Source organism: Octopus sinensis, unplaced genomic scaffold, assembly GCF_006345805.1.
Source record: "Octopus sinensis unplaced genomic scaffold, ASM634580v1 Contig12901, whole genome shotgun sequence".
Lineage (NCBI taxonomy): Eukaryota > Metazoa > Mollusca > Cephalopoda > Octopoda > Octopodidae > Octopus > Octopus sinensis.
In genome coordinates, this window is record NW_021832828.1 from 106785 (window position 1) to 129093 (window position 22309).

Here is a 22309-nt window from a genome sequence, read left to right on the forward strand (position 1 = left end):
TTCTCTTTTATAAAAAAAAATATAAAAAAATGAGGCTCACAGAATAAATACTAGAGTTGAAATAAGTACTGTGGTTGATTTGTTTGACTAAATCCTTCAAGATGGAACTTCAGCTTGGCACATGCAGCCTTTAATGTCTGAAACAAGTAAAAAAAAAGAAATCAGATGTGTTTATGTATTTATTCATGGATTAGCTCACAGGAAATGACATTACTCACTATCTCTATAGGCATTCTGAGACTTTTTAAGGATATAGTTTATGTTTAGTTGGACACTGGTCAGGTCGGTTTGGAAGAAGATGATTGGTGCTGTGGAGGGTGGAAGATAAGGGAGGTGACATAGTATAGGTGCTTAGAGGAGAAAACAGGTGTGAGCTTGAAGTAGAGAAAATTTGAGAAGATGAAATATGATTTTTATCTAATATTTGATTAAGTAAAATAGTTACTGAAAGCTGGTGTGAAATTCTTAGAAAGCTGTTCCATTTTAATGATGGAAGAAGCTGGCAGAATTGTTTGCACACTGGGCAAAATGCTTAGTGGTATTTTGTCTGTCTGTATGTTTTCAGTTCAAATTATGCTGCGGTCGACTTTGCCTTTCATCCTTTTGGGGTTGATGAAATAATTACCAGCTGATCACTGGGGTTGATGTAGTTGGCTTACTCCCTTCCCTGAAATTTCTAGCCTTTTGCCAAAATTTTAAACCAATTGTGGAAGGACACAGATATGTCTAAATTTCTTCTCACAGGCACCAAAGAATAGATTTCAAAGCATATAACCAATGGAGCCTGTCTGTAACCTGACTGCCCTAAAATATTTCCGTATTGCTTTGATGTAGTCTAAAAATATCTTAGTGTTTCTTCTTTGAAGCTATGAAGAATTGTTTCGCTCCAGTTGTTGTATAGCTTTTGTTATCTAACTTTATCTACAAGAGAAGGTGCCTCTCAGTCTAGCTGTTTATATTAAAACAGTCCACAAACATTATAATTTCTCTTTACTCATATCTGTCCCAATGTAAATGTGATGTTACATTTATATATATATATGCATTTGTGTATGAGTGTATATATATATATATATATATATATATATATATATATATACATATGTGTGTGTGTGTGTGTGTGTGTGAGTATACATGTAGGTAAAATAGCACTTATGGAATGAGGAGATTAACAGATGGACAGTTGGACAGCATGACAAGTTACAACTGGTAAATGTAAATTCTAAAGGTGGTGGAAAAATGTAAACCTACAAAAAAATAATATAAGAAGTTGTATGCCTAATAAAAGGAAAGAAGTAGATGGACGTTTTTGATGAATAAACAAGAAAAGAAAAGTAAAAAATACCTGCTTAAAGCATGTATGTATCTTTTGATGACATGTGCTTTAAACAGGTATTGTTGTGGTAGCCTGTCCTTGCTATGCTATGTTAATATTCTTGGAACAGTCTGGAAGGGTAAAAATTTTGGCTTTTTTCCATTCTTGAAGTCAAAGTATCTAATCACTCGTTTAGAAAATATTGGAGGTTACAAGATATATGGAAAAAAAAAATACTTAGAAAATATTTTGTGTACTGTTTTTGACTATCCTTTTCAGTTTTTTCGCTTGAACTGACTTTTGACATAGCTAGCTAGTTCATGTATTTAGGAACAGGCCATAGCTGTCTTGTGGTCATGTTTGTACATCCACTTATTGAGATGATACACACACACACGCTTGAAGTTGAATCATTCTTGATGTTACTCAGAACAAACGAAACAAACTTCTAAGTTCAAGTCTCACTGAGGGTTGAATTTAGAATGTAAAGAGCTGTAACCAATACTGCAAGGTATTTTGTGTGACAGTTGAACAGTTCTGCTAATCCCCTAAGCCTCAAATTTGAGGAATGGGTATGTTTGGTTGTATTGACTCCAGTACCCAACTGGTTTTTATCATCCCTCCTCGAATTGGCTAAAGTCAAAGTTGATTTTGGCAGGATTTGAACTCAGAATGTAAAGGTACACAACTGAATACTGAAAAGCATTATATCCAAAACTCTACCGATTCTGAGAATCCACTGCTCTAATAATAAAAATGAAGACAATGATAATAGTAATTCTTTCTTCTATAGGCTTATGGTCTGAAATTTTGGAGTGAAGGGGCCAGTTGCTTACGTTGACCTTAGAGCATGATTTGTACCTATTTTATTGACCTCATAAGTATGAAAGGCAAAGTTGACCTCTGGACTTAAAATATAAAGAGCATTGTGTTTGACTTGCCAATGATTCTACCAGTTTGCAGTTCACTACCTTATTAATAATAGTAAGAAAGTAAAGTTCCTTCCCAAGTCATATAGACTCACAGGGTTGGCTTCCTGGTTTCCCACCTGGATGAGATACCCGTGCATTGCAGGATTACTTATTTTTGCCAGGTCAAGAACACAACACATGACTTGGTCCAGGAATAAAAAGCCACAATCTTGTGATCATGCGTCCAACACCCTAACCACCAAGCCATGTGCCTCCACTCTTGATAATAATAATAATAATAATAATAATAATAGGGTGATCATTATCAGAATTAATAGAGTTTTGGACTAAAATGTCTCACTGTCTTTAGTTCCAGCCATTCTAACTTTAAATCTTAGTGAAGTCAAGTTTGCCCTCATTCCACAGTTGTTAAAATAGGTACCAATCAGGTACTGGAGTCAATGAAATTGTCTAAACCCTTCAATGTTCTTTTCCCAGTTGTTCACATCATTTTTTTTGTTTTAGTAAGGATGCTTGGTTATGTATTTCATTTTATCTTGGCTCTTTGGGACACTTTTCTCCATACTGTTTATTTGTCAAAAGTTCTTTTGAATTTTTTGTTTCCTTCTTGTGTGCCTCCCCTTTAACCCTTCTATTGAAGACAACCTCCTGCATGAACTCTATTCCATTTTTTGGGGGGATTAGACTTGGAGATGTATTAGGTCAACAGAGTTCAAACGGTTCAGCTTGTGATGTTTGTTGTAATGATTTACTTGTGACAACACATTCATAATAACTACAGCTGTCATCACCAGTCTTATATATCTTTCTTGAAAACAAACATTCCATAAAAACTAGTTTTACATTATTCATTTCAAAAAAAAAAAAAGAAAAGAAAGAAAATTAAATTCTAGAACATTCTTGTATTTCCTGTTGTGTTTGCTTGGCTATATATTTTAATTTTCTTTTAATTCTTTTTTTAACTTCCTGTTCTGGATCTTGTGTTCTTGCTCCTACTTCTTTCTTCTTGATACCAGAGAACAAGATTAGTAGTAGCAGTTGCCATGGTAGTGGTGCTAGTGACAGAAGAATGGATAGTTTGGTTGTTTTAGCACCACACAGTGTCAAAATAACTATTAGATGTATACACCCCCTTGTTTTAGCATCATGGTGTGTCGAAATAGCTGTTAGGTGATAGAATGCCATATTTATTATATGGCCTTTATAGTCATTACTTGTAATTCAGCTTTTAAATAAGTAGCCCTGAGTGTTGAACTTGTGTTTGTTTGCTGGAAGAAAGAATTGAACCAGAATACAAACTGAAACTTTTGTTATTCTTGCTGTTTGATACATAGGATCTGCATGATCCATCTAGCAGATCTCTCTAATCAAAATGGTTTCTAGATGTGAACATGTCATTCTTTTCACTCAGACACTGAATATCTAAAACACTATCAACAAATCCTTTTTTTTTAATTTTCAGTAGGGTGTGGTTCTTTGTAAGTCAAGTGACTTTAGAGAGCGTCTTTTATTTTATTGTTTCAGTGTTTTGAAAACCAAGCTGTTATCTTATAAGATGCTGTTTAGTTTCTGTTGTTGGCACTTCTATTTAGATAATTACTTTATTGTGAGGTTTTGTTCAATTACATGAAATTTCATTGCCAATGTCCTACGTTTCTATTTCTCAGTGCCTTGGGAAGGGCTATGGGGAGTCAACTTCGAAAGCAGATTGAGTGGAATATGTCAAGCAGTCTGGTGCCCTGTTTGACACTCTTCCAGCAATTCCAGGATAGGTGAAGCTCTCTAGTCCTGTGAAGCAATGCACCAAGGAGAAGGCCACTCCAGCTTCCTGGTCACTACAGCTGTCTTAACCTGTTGAGTGACTGTGGTCAGACCCACAAGTCTAAAGGATGGGGGTCAGATTGCATAGGTTCACTCACACTTTAACCTTTTAACATTTAAATCAGCCATATCTGTCCCAAATATTCTGTCTGTTTTATGTTGGAACTGGCTATATTTCAGTCTCTCACACCTACCATATAATGTCATTTTAAAAATAAATAATTACATCATTGAAATTTCAACACAAAAGATAATGCAAATAAATAAGCATTTACATTGAACAAAATAATCCAAATGTTAAAGGGTTAAAACTACTAAGTGCAGGCAGGAAAACCTCTGCAGTATCAAGGATCAGTTTGCATAGCCACATGAAAGAGTGCCACTCTTTCATGTGGTCTTCAGTCATGATGAAATTGCCATCATGTTTCTGTTTGTTACAATCTGTTTTGTTGTTGAGTATCAAAAATAGAGGCATTTTATCTGGTAGTGATGTGACCCTCTGAGTGTTCTCATTAAATTTGCTGAGTTAATTGCCCCAACATTATGTAATATCCGTTGTTAGTCTCACACCTGACAAAGAAAGAGGTGAAGGTTCAATTCTGGAGGGATGGCTGCTGATTATACCAATTGTGCTGGTGTCACATAAAAAGCACCCAACACAGTCTGTAAAACGGTTGGTGTTAGGAAGGGCATCCAGCTGTAGAAACCAAGCCAAAACAGACTAAAGAACCTGGCGTGGACCCAGCTATTTAACCCATGTCAGCATGGAAAATGGATGTTAAATGCCAATGAATGATGATGATGTAATCTTTCTATTTTTGGCACCAGGCTAACAATTTTGAGGGTAAGGCGCAAGTCAATTACATTGACCATTCCCACTTCCCTGGACAATTGACTGGTACTTAATTTTTTTTGACTCCATAAAGATGAAAGGCAAAGTTCTCTGTGGCAGTATTTGAAATCAACTATAAAGAGCTGGAAGAAATGAAGCATTTTGTTCGACATGCAAACAGTTCTACCAACTTGTTAACTGACAGTAAAACACAAGCAAGTATTTGACAACTTCTCATCCTTCCTTGAGAGTATATTACCTTGAACATACACATCTTGAATATTCAAGAGACATCTTTAGGTCTAGTTATTGTGGCTTTGCAAGGACAAGTTTTTTTTATTTCTATCTGTAAAATACACGTGAAAAGTTTATGAAAAATTCACGTTGTTTCTGATGTAATTTTGTTTATGGCAACTGTCAGAAATTTTGGTTAGATTGTTGGAACTCTGCATTTCTGAAATTCCATCCCTGAAACACAAATATGCCACATTTTTATATATATATATATTAAACTGAATTTTGAAGCTAGTTTTAGGGTAGCTACTGGACATGACTGACAGATTTATTGTAAAGTTTGTGTCGACTGAGACTTTACTATAAGAAAAAGTGTACATATGTGTATGTGTGTGTATTTATATATATATATACTGGACACTTCTGACAACTGGACGCTTCTAAGGGACAACCTGCTGAAAGCTACTGACCAGATCTGTGGCTGGTGCAAAGTCCCCTCAAGACCCAAAATAACATGGTGGTGGAACAATATTGTTGACAGGGCTATTAGACAAAAGAAACAGGCTTGGAAGGACTGGAAGAACGGTGGTAGCAGGGAAGTGTATCAGACTGCCAGAAGGGAAGCTAGGAGGCAGGTGTATTTAGCCAGAGGGGAAGCAGATAAGAAAAAACTTGCCAATGTTCTGCGCTGTGAGGATGAAAGACTTGAGGTATTTCGTGTTGCAAGACAGTGTGTGAGAGAGAATCATGACGTGGTAGGAGAGAAATGTGTTCGCAAGGATGTCGGTTCACTTGCGCTAAATGAGGATGCAAAGAGAGAGGTTTGGAGACGCCACTATGAAAGGTTGCTGAATGAGGAAAATGAATGGGATAAAGAGAGTCTGCCGAATGTCGACCCAACAGAGGGACCAGCAATCCGAGTTAACAGTTCCTTAGTAGTTAAGGCAATTACAAGCATGAAAACAGGGAAAGCCCCAGGCCCATCAGGAATTACTGCAGAGATGCTCAAAATATCTGGTAGTGTCGGCTATAGCCTAGTCACCCGTATAGTTAACCAGGTGATACACGAAGGAGTCATACCCAATGACTGGTGTAGCAGCATAATAGTCAACTGCTACAAAGGTAAAGGTGACGCCCTAGATACAAATAATTACAGGGGTATCAAGCTGCTGGATCAGGTAATGAAGGTTACGGAGAGGGTTATAGCCCAACTAATTAGAGAGAGAGTTAGCTTAGACGAGATGCAGTTTGGGTTCGTGCCAGGGAAAAGTACTACTGATGCTATATTCCTGGTAAGACAGCTGCAGGAGAAATACCTAGCCAAAGATAAGCCCCTGTACCTGGCTTTTGTTGACATGGAGAAAGCCTTCGACAGGGTCCCCCAATCCCTTATCTGGTGGTCAATGAGGAAACTAGGGATAGATGAATGGTTAGTGAGAGCTGTGTGAGCCATGTACAGAGACGCTGCTAGTAAGGTGAGGGTTGGCAACGAGTACAGTGAAGAATTCCGGGTAGAGGTTGGCGTCCACCAAGGTTCAGTCCTCAGTCCCCTCCTATTTATCATAGTCCTCCAGGCAATAACGGAGGAATTCAAGACAAGATGCCCCTGGGAGCTCCTCTATGCTGATGACCTTGCTCTAATTGCTGAGTCACTATCAGAACTGGAGAAGTTTCAGGTGTGGAATCAAGGTTTAGAATCGAAGGGCCTTAGAATCAACCTAGCCAAAACCAAAGTCCTAATAAGTAGGAAGGTAGACCAATCACAAACGCCTTCAGGTAGATGGCCCTGCTCGATCTGTAAATAAGGCGTAGGTAGAAACTCTATAAGGTGCACCAAGTGTAAGCTATGGACACATAAGAGGTGTAGCAATGTCAAAGGAAGGCTAACTAGGAAAATAGTTTTTGTCTGTGGCAGATACTCAGGAGCAATAAACACTGAAAATGTGCAGAGACCAACTTCTACCACGTTCCAGGGAGAAAAACTAGAAGTAGTTGATAGCTTCCGCTACCTAGGTGACCAAGTCAGTAGTGGGGGTGGGTGTGCTGAAAGTGTAACTGCTAGAGTAAGGATAGCCTGGGCAAAGTTTAGAGAGCTCTTACCCCTGCTGGTGACAAAAGGCCTCTCGCTCAGAGTAAAAGGCAGACTGTATGATGCATGTGTACGTACAGCCATGCTACATGGTAGTGAAACATGGGCTGTGACTGCTGAGGATATGCGTAAGCTCGCAAGAAATGAAGCCAGTATGCTCCGATGGATGTGTAATGTCAGTGTTCATAATCGACAGAGTGTAAATACCTTGAGAGAAAAGTTGGACCTAAGAAGCATCAGTTTTGGTGTGCAAGAGAGACGTTTGCGCTGGTATGGTCATGTGACGAGAATAGCTGAAGATAGTTGTGTGCAAAAGTGCCACACCCTAGCAGTTGACGGAACCTGTGGACGAGGTGGTGAAGCACGACCTTCGAACTCTAGATCTCACCAGAGAAATGACTAGAGACCGAGACCTATGGAAGTATGCTGTGCACGAGAAGACCCGGCAAGACTAGTGAGACCATAACCCGTGGCCTCTACCTGGTATGTAGCCAGTTGACTTATACATACCTTTCCTTCTTGGGACACAAAACTCCACTTGTGAAGACCCGTTGAGGCAAGTGAAAATCAAAATCGAAATCAAACAAATCAAATCAGATATCAGAAAGCAGAACCAAAATCGAAGTCGATCAACATCAATGGAAATTGCAGCTGTGATACCAGTGCCGGTGACAAGTAAGCGAACCATCCGATTGTGGCCGTTGCCAGCTCCGCCCCGACTGGCCTCCGTGCCAGTGGCATGTAAAAAGCACCATCCGTTTGTAGCCGTTGCCAGCCTCGCCTGGCCCCCGTGCCGGTGGCACGTAAAAAGCACCATTCGTTCGTGGCCGTTGCCAGCCCCGCCTGGCCCCCGTGCCGGTGGCACGTAAAAAGCACCATCCAATCATGGCTGTTGCCAGCCTCGCCTGGCCCCCGTGCCGGTGGCACGTAAAAAGCACCATCCGTCCGTGGCCGTTTGCCAGCTCCGTCTGGCACCTGTGCGGGCAGCACGTAAAAAGCACCCACTACACTCACGGAGTGGTTGGCGTTAGGAAGGGCATCCAGCCATAGAAACACTGCCAGATCAGACTGGGCCTGATGCAGCCTTCTGGCTTCACAGACCCCAGTTGAACCGTCCAACCCATGCTAGCATGGAAAGCGGACGCTAAATGATGATGATGATGATATAGTAATATGTAAAGGTAAGATTCAAGGATCAATGTGTAGGAAATTAGTAAGCTTCAAGCAGTTTGTACAAAGTATAAAAAAATAACTTTCAGGAACAATAATGGTTTATTGACGTAGAAGGTTGTAAATTTTTTCCCATATTGGAGTTTGATAAGCTGAAAAAAATTAATTTTATAGTTTACGGTTAGCAACTGGGGTTGCTGTGTATGCAAATAAAAATCCAAAATTTGGGAATGGAGTAGATAAAATCCAGGCTACATATGTTTCATAGCTAGCAGAACCTTGAAAGTAGTTATTACCCAAACAATGGGTAATCCACTAGCTGCTCATCGAGCCAAAGATATATATCATGGGTAGAAGTTATGAAGTGACTCAAGGGTTGAGGTTTGTGTGTGTGTGTGTGTGTGTGTGTGTGTGTGTGTGTGTATACGAGGGGTGTATGAAAATTCTAGAGCCTCAAAAAAAAAAGAAAACAAGGCACAAGACTTCAAGGCTCGGATCTTTTCCTTTTGAACGGCAGTTTTCAACACAATTTCTAGTAAACTAAACACTTTTAAACTTCGTATACTGGTAGAATGTGTCAAAATAAAACATTTTTTCTCTTGGCTTTCTTGAGAAAATTGTAATTTGTAAGTTTAATGTAGTTTAATTTTTCGAATTTTAACCAATCCTATGCCCTCTATTTAGCTAAAATCATTTGCTGTGTCTAAAACAGACAACATCCTGTCCCTAACCTAAATTTTAGCTTTTCGTTTTCTTTTCTTAATTGTTAAATTAATTTAATTGTTACACGTGTGTCTAAAATTATTCGTTTTGTTTTTGTTTTGAGTTTTTGCTTTCGTTTTTTTTTTCCATTGTTAAATTAAAATTATTTTCCATTGCTTTCGTTTTAGTCTTTCGTTTTTTTTCTTAATTGTTATCCTTAAATTAATTTAACAATTAAGAAAAAAAACATGAAAGGCTAAAATTTAGGGTTAGGGTTAGTGACAGGATGTTGTCTGTTTTAGACACAGCAAATGATTTTAGCTAAATAGAGGGCATAGGATTGGTTAAAATTCGTAAAATTAAACTATGTTAAACTTACAAATTACAATTTTCTCAAGAAAGCCAAGAGAAAAAAATGTTTTATTTTGACACATTCTACCAGTATACGAAGTTTAAAAGTGTTTAGTTTACTAGAAATTGTGTTGAAAACTGCCGTTCAAAAGGAAAAGATCCCAAGGCTCAAAACATTTCATACATCCCGGTGCAGCCTCCTGGCTTCCCAGACCCTGGTCAAACTGTCGAACCCATGCTAGTATGGAAAACAGACATTAAGTGATGATGATATATATATTACTATAAATGGAGAATTTTAATTTGCTTGGCTAGAGTTATTGTCTGTCCAGAAAACTACTGCTGCATTTTAGCCCCAGGCCAGCTCTCATTTAGACCTGTGGTTCGATCAAAAGTACTCAATACATGACCATGCTGTCTTTTTTCTACCAGCAACAGTGTACTCTAGATAACATTATGCGATACTTGCTTCTTTTTAAGTGTGATATGAGGGAAATAGATTGTTATTTCTGCCAGGCCTTGTAACAATATAACGGTTCCATTGTTATTGCTATTGTATGACATAAAGTGGATTGGTAGCAGTGATGAAAATGGGTATTAAGGAACTAAGGGTACACTAAGATCCCAGGGGCTGAGGTTATATGTGACTAGTTTACTATAAGTTACTCTACATCATGAACTGAAAAAGTTGGCGAATGCCATAGTCTTGTATTTCTTCCCACTGTTTCCATTCTTGATTGGTGGGTACTACAGTCACTCTGGTTATTGCTTATCTTAATATTCTAGTACATCAACGTATTATATCTAATATATTGAATCCATTGTCAGCTGTTTTTCTAAATACTGGTGAAAAGTTATGGTCAAGCTGAAAAACAATTGCAGACTATTTTCTTACAAAACAAAAACAAAAAGAAACATTGTATTATGAAGTCTTAGATATACAAAATGGTGGAATGGTTATGGATAAAATACCTGTGATTATATAAGCCTGCTTGGTCAGGGCTGACTTGGGGTTAAACAGCAATCACAATTTATTGTTCCTTCAGCTCCCTTTTGCCAGAATCTTACCATTTTAGTTTATTAATTAAATTTGTTTCTTTCAGTATTTTTTTTAAAAATAATTTTGTAATTTGAAAGAAATATGGCAATTTTTTTTCTTTTCTACATTTACACTTTTTCTTCCTTTGCTTCTTTTTTTCTTTCCTGTGAAGGACTACCATCTGAAATGTTAAGACACTTTTGTTTCAACTTCCTTAAACTAATACCATTTTTTGTGAAATTTTGAGCTTCCTTTGTTGTTCTTTTTAATGTTTACTCCCTGTGTGTGTGTGTGTGTGTGTGTATATATAGGTACAGATGTGACCATGTGGTTTAGAAGATTGGTTTGGAACCACATGGTTTAGCATTTGTTCCCATGTGGAAGCACATAGCCTAGTGGTTAGAGCAGCGGACTCACGGTCGAGGGATCGCGGTTTCGAATCTCAGACCGGGCGATGTGTGTGTTTATGAGCGAAACACCTAAGCTCCACGCAGCTCCGGCAGAAGGTAATGGCGAAACTTCCGCTGATTCTTTCGCCACAACTTTCTCTCACTCTTTCCTTCTGCATCTTGCAGCACACTTGCGATGGACCGGTGTCTCGTCCAGGTGGGGAACCTATATGCCAAGAAACTGGGAAACCAGCCCTTATGAGCCAGGCATGGCTTGAGAAGGAACAAACAAAAAACAAACAATTTGTTCCCATTACTTTGCATTGTCAGTTGGGTACCTTCTATGTCCACAGGCAGTCCAATGCCTTGTGTTTGAATTGGCAGACAGAAACTGTTAGAAGTCTCTCATATGTGTTTGTGTCTTCACTATGTCTTGACATTGCATGGTGATTGAAACAAACTCACTGTTAATGCAATGTTACTGTTTACAGTTTGCCATGAGGACATGCCCAACCATTTAGCTGTTCATTGATTGATAGTTTAAAGCAGTGGTTCTCAACTGGAGTCCACATAAGATTATGTGGGGGTACTCATATACAAAATTACATAGTAAATTGGGGCCACAATTATTATTTTAAGAGTTCATAAAAAAATTTTGCTATAGATGTATTTATTGACAAGTGAATATGTGATGAGTAAAATAGTAATTTGAAAAGAAGTACCTATAAAATCAGTTTTTAAACTTTGAATAGCTAGGGAGAAGGTCTACCAGAATAAAATAGTAATGAAAAGGGTCCTTAAATAAAAGAAAATGGTTGAGAACCACTGGTTTAGAGAAAATGGCATGTAACCTTGTGGTTTGGTATTTGACTCATGATCTTAAGGTTGTGATTTCAATTCCTGGTGGTGCATTGTGTTCTTGAGCAAGACACTTTAATTCATGTTACTGCAGTTCACTCAGCCGGTGAAAATGAATAGTACCTGTTATTTCAAAGGGCCAGCCTTGTCACATTCTGTGTCACAGTGAATCTCTCTCAGAACTAAATTATGGGTATGCATTTCTGTTGAGTGCTCAGCCACTTGTATGTTAATTTCATGAGCAAGCTGTTCTGTTGATTGGATCAACTGGAACCTTCATTGATGTAACTGATGGAATACCAGTCAAGACGAAATATTACCTTGTTTGGAAATAGGTTAAGGTTGGTGGTAGGAGAGCTTCTGAATGTATAATATCTGCTCTAACAAGCATGGAAATGTTAAAACATGGATGTTAAAATAACAAATGATACTCCAGCTTGATTTCCCCTTAAAGCCAATGAAGGAGTCTCTATGCAGGTGCTTGATCTGCAGGGTATAGTAGCAGCATCTCCTTAAAGACACACTTTAGTATCTTTAAAAATTAAATGCAAGAAGGTGGTGAAGTAATCATTATGCCTGAATAAAAAAAAATCAAATACTAAGGGTCATAACTGAAAGTCATATGATCATAGGACTGCCCATTCAAGACTGATCTGGGGCTAAACAACCATTACAGTTAAAACCTAGTCTGTTGCACTTTTTCAGTTGATATTCTCTTTTCTCCATTCTTCCACAGATACAATGCTCAACATAAATATGAAGATGCCCTGGAACTACTTTATAAAGGGTCAGTTACACTGCTCCAACACCGTCAGGTTTGTGCTACTCTTTTATATGATTTTAACCCTTAACCCTTTAATCTACCTGTTTTATGTTCAGGCTGACCAGATCCAACCTCTCACACCTACCCTACAGTGTTATTCTAAAAATATACAGACACACCTTTGAAATCTTGAAGCTACAAGGTAATGTGTGATTAATTCAAAATAAGGTGAATAAATGAGCAATACATTTGACAGAAATCTGAATGCTAAAGAGTTAATCTTTCCATTACTATCTCCTCCCATTTATTTGATTAAATTACAAAGTCATTTTTGAATTTAGTATGAACTTCCCCTTCCCAGTCCTCTGTATTCTCTCATGTACTCACTTTTGTATCTTGAGAATATTCTCTGACAGCTTGTTACCACCATCTTTGTCTTCTTTCCAGCTACTTTTACACATCCTTATATATATCTCTTTACTACCCACAAGAGGCTAAACACAGAGGGGACAAACAAGGACAGAAAAAGGGATTGTCGATTACATCGACCCCCAGTGCGTAACTGGTACTTAATTTATCGACCACGAAAGGATGAAAGGCAAAGTCAACCTCGGCGTAATTTGAACTCACAACGTAACGGCAGACGAAATACGGCTACGCATTTCGCCCAGCATGCTAACGTTTCTGCCAGCTCACCACCTTCGATCCTTATATAATGTTCCTATAACTGGCACTCTGTCAGTTATGACAACAAGAGTTCCAGTTAATCTGATCAGTGGAACAGCCTGCTCATGAAATCAATGTGCAAGTGGCTGCATGTTCCTCAGACACGTGTAGCCTTAACATAATTCTCAGGGAGATTCAGCGTGACACCAGTGTGACAAGGCTGGCTCTTTAAGATACAGGTTCTGCTCATTTTTGCCTGCTGAGTGGACCGGAGCAATGTGAAATAAAATGTCTCACTCAAGGACACAATACATTGCTGGTAATCAAACTGACAACCTTACAATTGTGAGCCAAATGCCCTAACCTAAAAAGTGGTTGGCTTTATGAAGAGTATCCTTACTGGTAAGTAAGGTAAAATTCAGTGAAAAACAAAATAATTAAAATTTTGTTTAAATATCACTGTCTAAAAATTTAGTTGTAGGCAGAATGGTTGGTGTCTTTCTCAACCATGCCCCACACATAGTAATCCATGGGATTACAATTGGGGTTGGGGGATTAGGGAGGTCCGAAATTGGATCTGTTGAAGTTGTAGAAATTCTCTAACAACCACTTCTGGCTCTTTCTGGTGATATGGCCAGGAGCCAAATCCTGCTGTTACACATGGCCTTCCAGCAGCAGCCCCTCCCAGCCAGGATTTGACTAGTCTCTAGTAGCTTAACATCGCTGTCTGAATTGAGCCCATGACCCTATTCAAAGATGTGGGGATGAATTCTGGTGTGCTGACATGATCAGAATACTGTGTCCCTTCTTGCTAGCCACAGCTTTGTAGTCTATGTTGCAGCTGTGCATGTCACATCTTCCAATCTTTACAGTAGTGTTCACAGAGCATTGAATAGCAGTCTTGATGTTGGCAATTTGATACCCAACATAAATCATCATGAAACCTAACTCTTTTCTACATCAGCTAACATTTTCTCACAACTTTAATCTTTATGCTCTCCATTACTGTTGACTGTTCACTAGTATATCATGCTGTTCCTTGAAAAGGGAGACATAAAAAATTGTCAAATTTAACCCAAACACCCTGTGTATTTATGACCAAAAAAGTTACACAAATCTTATGTAGATATATCAAAGTCCATAGTTTGTTTTTGTTTTGTTTACATTGTATAGCAATTTGTTTTTATGGAACTCTTGAATAAACAAAAGTAAATGGACAATTTGATCTTGTTCTACATTCTTTGGTGAAGCATGCTGGGAAGTAGCTTTCATTTACATTATTTTATACGTGATCATTAGTCCATGTTTTGGAAAAGCATCTTGTTTGGAAATATTTGTGTTAACAGTTTAGCTGAATATATAAATTTACAGAACAGTATGAAAAATAGGCGTGAAAGCAAAAGTGGTATCTATGCTGTTACTCAGTATGCTAGAAGTAGTAGCTAAACTCCCTAAACTTACACTTGCACATTGGTTAATATCGTCCTAGATACACTATGCTGAAGGTAAGATTGGATAGTCAGTCTTGACTGGAATGTCTTGTAGTCTACTGGATCAGGACTGGTCTAGGGTTAAACAACAGTGGTGAGAAAAATCAATATTTTTATATCACTATCTTTATATATCTCAACTCAATAACTGAAAGTAAAAATTAAAGAATGTAGAGGAAAACCTCTATATTGTCACTTCCCTGCTAGAAATAGCAGCCTAATTTCCTACATATTATATACTACCCACAAAGATGGTTTTAGATACATGGTCTGAAAAAATAACATAGAATGATCATAGCTGTAATATCCTTTCTGATTGTAAGTCTCCTGGATCTGGAATGACCCTAGATTAAACAATCACCACCAGGTAAATTCGGAAGAAAATAATCAACCCACACATGAAATTGTTGAGATTCTTCTATCACATGGCCATCTTTGTAGAATCATGGTGATATACAAGAGTTGAAAGATGAGAGGTATTTTTGGAGCTGAATCTCTTACTTCAAGTATTCGTTGTTGTGGAAATGTTAAGTAAACAGACCAACAAGTGCCTTCACATTTGCAGGTTATTTCATTTCTCACCACTGTATAATAGAGCCTATTGTTTCAGCCAAGCCAAGGTATGTAATCTCAGTAAGCTCATTCTCTGTGCAGCTGAGGTGAAAATGTGAACAGCTATGTTTCACACACAACTTTAAAACAAACTGTTACCTGAAACTTCTAAATTTGAATCTTGTTCTGTATCTGAACCTGGGAGTGATTGTTGTGCTGTGGTAGCTCTCAACATACGCTGTTGCATAAATCTTGCTAAGCATCTATCGACGTCCATGGCATATAGACGGCGTGAACTACTTGATTCACATATATTTCAATGGGTCTTTCATATTCTTCTGCACTTTGTAAACACAGCATAGCATGATATTGTTTAACCCTTTAGCATTCATTCTACTCTGTCAAATATAATGCTTATGTATTTACATTATTTTGAATTACGCATGCATTGTCTTGTTGCTTTGAGATTTCAATGATATGATTCGTTACTTTTAGAATGACATTGTAGAGTATGTGTAAGAGGCAAAATCTGGCTAGTTTTAACGTAAAATAGGAAAAATATTTGGGCTGGATATGGCTGGTTTAAATGCCAAAATGCAAAACCTATGACATTTAATTATTTAATTTATAAAATAATAATAAAATAATATACCTTGTGAGTGATTTGTTAGATAGAAACTGAAAAAGTGTATGTGTGTGTGTGGTAAAACATCTGCTTCTCAATCACATGGTTCTGGGTTAAGTCCCACTGTGTGGCATCTTCGGCAAGAGTCTTCTGTTGTAGCCTTGGGCCAACCAAAGACTTGTGATTGGATTTGGTTAACAGAAACTGAAAGAAGCCTGCTGTGTGTTTGCCCCCTACCACTGCTTGATAACCAGTGTTAGTGTGTTTACGTTCCCATAACAGCAGTCCAGCAAAAGAGACTGATAGAATAAGTACGAGGTTTAAAAAAAAATATTGGGTTTAATTTGTTCAATTAAAATTCTTCAGGGTGGTGTCTCAGCATGGGCACAATCTAATAACTGAAACAAACAATATATATATATATATATATATATATATACACGTTTGAAATTGAACCAATCCTATGACTGGCACCCGGCAGTTGCCAGTGCCGCTGGACTGACTCCTGTGCAGGTGGCAAGTAAAGAAACACCATTTCGACCCTGTGCTTGAGGGAACCTATTGAGTCAAGTACATCAACATCAAAAATCAATGGAAATTGTAGTTGTGATCCCTGTGCTGGTGGCACGTAAGAAACACCGCCTTGACTAGCTTCCATGCCGGTGGCACATAAAAAGCACCAATCCGATCGTGGCCGTTGCCAGCCTCTCCTGGCACCTGTGCGGGTGGCACGTAAAAGCACCCACTACACTCTCGGAGTGGTTGGCGTTAGGAAGGGCATCTAGCTGTAGAAACACTGCCAGATCAGACTGGAGCCTGGTGCAGCCTCCTGGCTTCCCAGACCCCGGTCAAACCTTCCAGCCCATGCTAGCATGGAAAACGGACATTAAACGATGATGATGATGATGATAGGTATAATATTGTTTGGGAATTAAGAAGGTCACTACTTCCCAACAATGTGGTTTGGGGTTCAGTCCTACTGCATGGTACCTTGGGCAAGTGCATCTATTAAAGACTTATGAGTGGAATTGGAAAATGAAAACTGAAAGTTCATCTTTGTGTGTGTGTGTGTGTGTGTGTGTGTGTGTGTGTGTACAGATACACATGCGTGCATGATTACATGTATGTTTGTGTCTGCTTCTCTTGACATGATGTGATAGTTGTAAATGAATGTTATTGTTACAGAAGTGCTATCAGTTGATTGGTTGTTTCCAGTCTTCCGAGAAGGCATGTCCTGGAATGGAATGAAAACAGGTGAGTTTTAGTGACAAGAAGGGCATCTGGTTGTAGAACATGTATGTATCTCAATAAATTTTGTCTTGCCAGTGCAAGCTTGGAAAGGAGGACATTAAAAGAAAACAATTGTATGTGTGTACATAGATATACACATGCATAAAAATACAGGGGTTGGACAAAATAATTGGAACATGTGTTAAATTTAATGAATATTTATTTAATACAGAGTTGGTCCTCTTTTAGCTTTCTGAACAGCTTCATTGGATCTAGGAATTGATTCATACAACTTCCTGACTTCATTGAGAGGCATCTTGAGCCATTCTTCCTGCAAAACCTGCTCCAGTTATTGTAGACACAATAGTGGAGGGTAACGACTTCTAACTTGTCACCCCAAGATGCACCACAGATGCTCAATAATATTAAGATCTGGAGATTGAGTGGAGGGAGGGGGGCACTCCATGTGTTGTAGCTCACTACTATGCTCTTCATACCGATTCTTAACCACATAAGAAGTGTGTATTGGAGCATTGTCATCTTGGAAGCTGCACTCACCATCAGGGAATATGGGAAGGACTTGATTTCCCAAAATATTCAGATAATCATTTCTGTTGATCCTACCATGCGGGGGCACGATTGGACCAAGAGAATTTCAAGAAATGTTTAACAAAAATATACCGTAGTATTTTGACAGCACACTGAAAATAACAAATTCAATGGGTACTATTCAAAGGAAATTAGTAGTAAGACTTGCATCACATTGAAAATGTGGAGGAAGTATAGGAACCTAAGAACATGTGATGTTAGTGATGTTTGTAATAAATAAGGTAACATGAAAGAAATATTAGCTTCAAATTTTGACACAAGGCCAGCAATTTCAGGGGAGGAGCACAGTCGATTACATTGACCCCAGTGCTCAACTTGTACCTATTTTATCGAGCCCGAAAGGTTGAAAAGCATAGTCGACCCTGGCAGAATTTGAACTCAGAATGTAAGGATGGATGAAATGCTGCTAAGCATTATGCCTGGTGTGCTAATGGCTCTGCCAGCTTGCCATCTTGAATAAAAGAAATATTGGAATTATATACTCAGGAGTGGCTGTGTGGTAGGTAGCTTGCTTACCAACCACATGGTTCTGGGTTCAGTCCCACTGCGTGGCACTTTGGGCAAGTGTCTTCTACTATAGCCTCAGGCCAACCAAAGCCTTGTGAGTGGATTTGGTAGACGGAAACTGAAGGAAGCCCGTCGTATATATGTATATGTATATACGTGTTTGTGTGTCTGTGTTTGTCCCCCAACATTGCTTGACAACCGTGCTGGTGTGTTTATGTCCCCGTAACTTAGCGGTTTGGTAAAAGATACCGATAGAATAAGTACTAGGCTTACAAAGAATAATTTCCGGGGTCGATTTGCTCGACTAAAGGCAGTGCTCCAGCATGGCCGCAGTCAAATGACTGAAACAAGTAAAAGAGTAAAGAGAGAGTATACCACACACACACACAGTTGCAGACATGACCATGTTGTTATAAGTTTGTTTCCCATCCACATGACTTCAGGTTCAGTCTCACTATGTGGCACCTTGGTCAAGTGTCTTCTTTATTCCTGGATTGACCAAATCCTTGTAAGTGAATTTGATAGAAAGAAACTGAAAGCACATCGTATATTTTTTTGAAGCTCATCATATATATTTCGATGCATATTTGTGTGTATCTTTGCATTTCCAACATCATCTTGTGTTTGCTTATTAATTGTAAACAATGGCCTTGCTAACTGTGTCATTTGTTTGCTGTAGGCTGTGAAAACGTGCGGGTTTCTTGACATGTTGCATGATTTTTCTAAACAGAAGGTTCATCCACACAGTTTCATGTTTCCAGTTCGCCATGTTGGCACATCTGGGTTGATAGCTGTTCAGTAAACTGGGAGATTATTACCCTACTAATGAGGTCACCTTGTAACTTACAATGAGCCCCTGTGAAGGAGATGGAGTGGATGATTTAAGCAAGGTGTTTAGAGGTTCAAATATGATGGCAGGGAGTAAGAACATGCTTATTGTTTGTGGAGAAGATTCATGGTTACTTTTGTATTTTACATGGGTGGATGGGGAAGATTGGAAGGGGGCTAATTTTTATCAATAATATTGTTTTCTGTTATCACATATCTAATGTTACATTTGGTTTTGTAATAGAATGTATATTTTTATCTATTTACAAACATGGACTCTTTTGTGTTGATTCACCATTTGAGGAGTCCAGAGCTATACAATAAAGCTGTAGTTCCTAACCTTTTACAGGCTTCGCCTCCTTGACAACCAGACCACACTCCTAGTGCCATCTCCTCTCACTACCACAAACATAGACCACTTTTATGGTGGCGAGCTAGCAGAAACATTAGCACACCGGGCGAAATGCTTAGTGGTATTTCGTCTGCCGTTACGTTCTGAGTTCAAATTCTGCCAAGGTCGACTTTGCCTTTCATCCTTTCGGGATCGATTAATTTAAGTATCAGTTACACACTGGGGTCGATATAATCAACTTAATTCCTTTGTCTGTCCTTGTTTGTCCCCTCTATGTTTAGCCCCTTGTGGGCAAAAAAAAATTTTTTTAAATCACTTTCTGCAGCAAATTTAAAAACAGTATTTCACAAATAAAACTTAACCTAATTAACACATTATTATTTTTTTTATTAAAAAATAAAATTTTTTTTACCATGCATTGCTCCCTTTTGGCCACCCTTTTATTGCCTACTTTTCTTCAGCACCCACACTGGATCTTTCCACTGTCCCCAAGGGGGCAGTATCACCCACTTTGGAAGCCACTGAAATTACATAGGCTTCACAGAAGACTCCAATTGCTATGAAACAAGAAGAAAATAATGTGCCAGTTGCTTTGTGTAAAAGTAAATACACAAAAAAAAAAAAAAAGATGCCATGTGAGTAACCTAGTGGTACCATTTCTCTGTCTTCTTCATTCTCAGATGAAGCCCAAATGCCTAAAATGATAGATGCTATATTTGTCACTGCATTTGAATTTAATTGTACTGTTCTGTGAATCTTCCCAAGCTGTGAACAGTTTTCTCTCATTCCAGGTTCTAGCACCTGCATTAAGCAAGTCCTTTTCTATTGTTACACAACATGTTGTGATAAGTGGTGTAGCCTTGTGAAGAGGTTCATAAAAGTTTTAAGTTTTATTGCATCCTGTAACTCTTGACTGAAGTGCAGAAATATTACTCCAGACCCTTCCAAAATCTCTATATATAAACGGCAAAATGCCTCTGTGTGTGTGTCCTTTATACAAATTCACAATCTTTCAGTTAGAGGGTCGCACTTTCTATGGTCATTCAAAACCGTCCAAGGGTGGTCGTGCACATCTTTACATTTCCCCAGTCACCCCGTAAAGACATTAAAAAATCAATAGAAGTGATTTTTGGTGAATTTTCTATCCAAAACCCAATCAAAATACCCGAAACTTGATACGCCAATTGAATGCCAGCTAGCTGTATGTGATTGATCGGAGATTTGGACAGTACTCGCGTGTATGTGCACACGCACGCAGCTGTATATGCATGCACTAACACTATGACCCAGCGTTGCCGGGTCATAGTGCTAGTATCTTATATTATATTCTTTTCCTTTCAGCAAACAAGTGGTACAGACTTAGCTTCTCTGTTCATTAATACGTTAACCAGTTCATCTTCTCCTGTATTAGAAGACCCAGTTAGTAAGTTGTTTTCTTCTTTTCTTTACGATGCTTGCTGACTTTATTTTTTTCTCTTTCACGTTTAACTCTCTCTTCTCTACTCTCTATCCTGCACACCATTTTTTCTCTACTTAACTCTCCTTCTCCAAGTCTTTCTCCCTCCCATTCCGCCAAGTTTTTCTCTCTTTCTCTTCCTCCAGCTTTTTCTCCCTGTCTTCTCGCTCATTACCTGCCTTCTCTCCATGCTTTCCCTCCCTCTTTTCCACTATCCTTTCCCTTTTCTCTAGTCTTCCCTCATCTGTGTGTCTCCCTCCCTCCCTCTCTCTCTCTCTCCATTTATTAGCTCAACAAGGGAAGCTTTATATACTATCTTAACCTGCTTGAAATATCAGCCAAATTTTTCTCAAATTACCTTCTATTGGACACATTAAATCAGTGATTCCCTGCATGGGGGATATAGGCCCACCAGTAGGGCCTGGGATAATTGTGGTGGGACATGGGATCCAAATTTTTTTCCTTCTCTTTTTTTCAGTTTGACATAGAATTGTGAAAATGTTTTTTTCCGCAGCAAACATACTACACCTATACACTTTTTCCAACCACTGGTGGGACGTAGACTTTTCTGGAAAATTATAGTGGGGCCTAGGGAAAAATAGGTTGAGAAACACTGCATTAGATTTTGGAGTTCTGGAAAGTCTGTGGTTGGGAAAGAAAAAAACCAAAAGGAAAAAAAAAGAAAACAGTTATAGCTGCAGCAGTTTGGATCACAGAATGACCTGTTACAACACAGTTTTTTGTATGCTGCTGCAAAAACACACACACACACACACACACACACACACACACACACACACACACACACACACACACACACACACACACACACACACACACACACCTCTTTGGTTATCTCTCTTCAGGAATAATGGTAATATGCAACTATGAAAATAAATTTTCATAATTGCATTTTATTGAACATATTAATTGAGATGTGAATCAAGCTACACTTAACTCCTCCTTCTTCCCCCGATTCTTCCTATCTTCTGATTCCTTCCATCTCCCTCTCAGTAAATTAATCAATATTCTATAGTGTTCTATTGATTGGCTGTTTTTTTTTTTTTTGAAATCCATGCTTCACTGCTTATGAGTAACAAAAACCCGAAGCTCAGTAACAACTCCATCAATCCTTCTACCAACCAACCAGCAGCAGCAGCAACTGACTGACTGGCCACTTCACCCAGTCACCCACCCACTGATCCAGTCCACCCTCATATCCATTCAGCCAAGCAACAAACCAGCCACCCAACATTTTTATCCATTGGAAATCCTTCCTGCTGATGTTGACCTTACCTTTCATTCTTCCCATATTCATAAATTAGCACCATTTGTACAATAGGTTAATTTAATCCCATACCCACAATACCTTGTTTGAATTGCTTGAAAGAAACTTTTTAGAAACTCATCTCTCTCCTCTTTCTGATATATATATATATATTATATATATATATATATTATATATATATATATATATATATATATGTGTGTGTGTGTAT

The 22309-nt window shown here is 38.5% G+C and overlaps 1 protein-coding gene across 1 annotated transcript in view; it reads left to right on the forward strand.

The window, feature by feature from the left end:
• The window catches only part of LOC115229498 (Golgi to ER traffic protein 4 homolog), a 56625-nt gene that overhangs the window by 21093 nt on the left and 13223 nt on the right, over positions 1–22309 (forward strand). Inside the window, exons 2-3 of the mRNA XM_029799838.2 lie at positions 12469–12547; positions 20696–20777. Coding sequence (XP_029655698.1) covers positions 12469–12547; positions 20696–20777 — 161 coding nt within the window. The remainder of the gene's footprint in view (positions 1–12468; positions 12548–20695; positions 20778–22309) is intronic.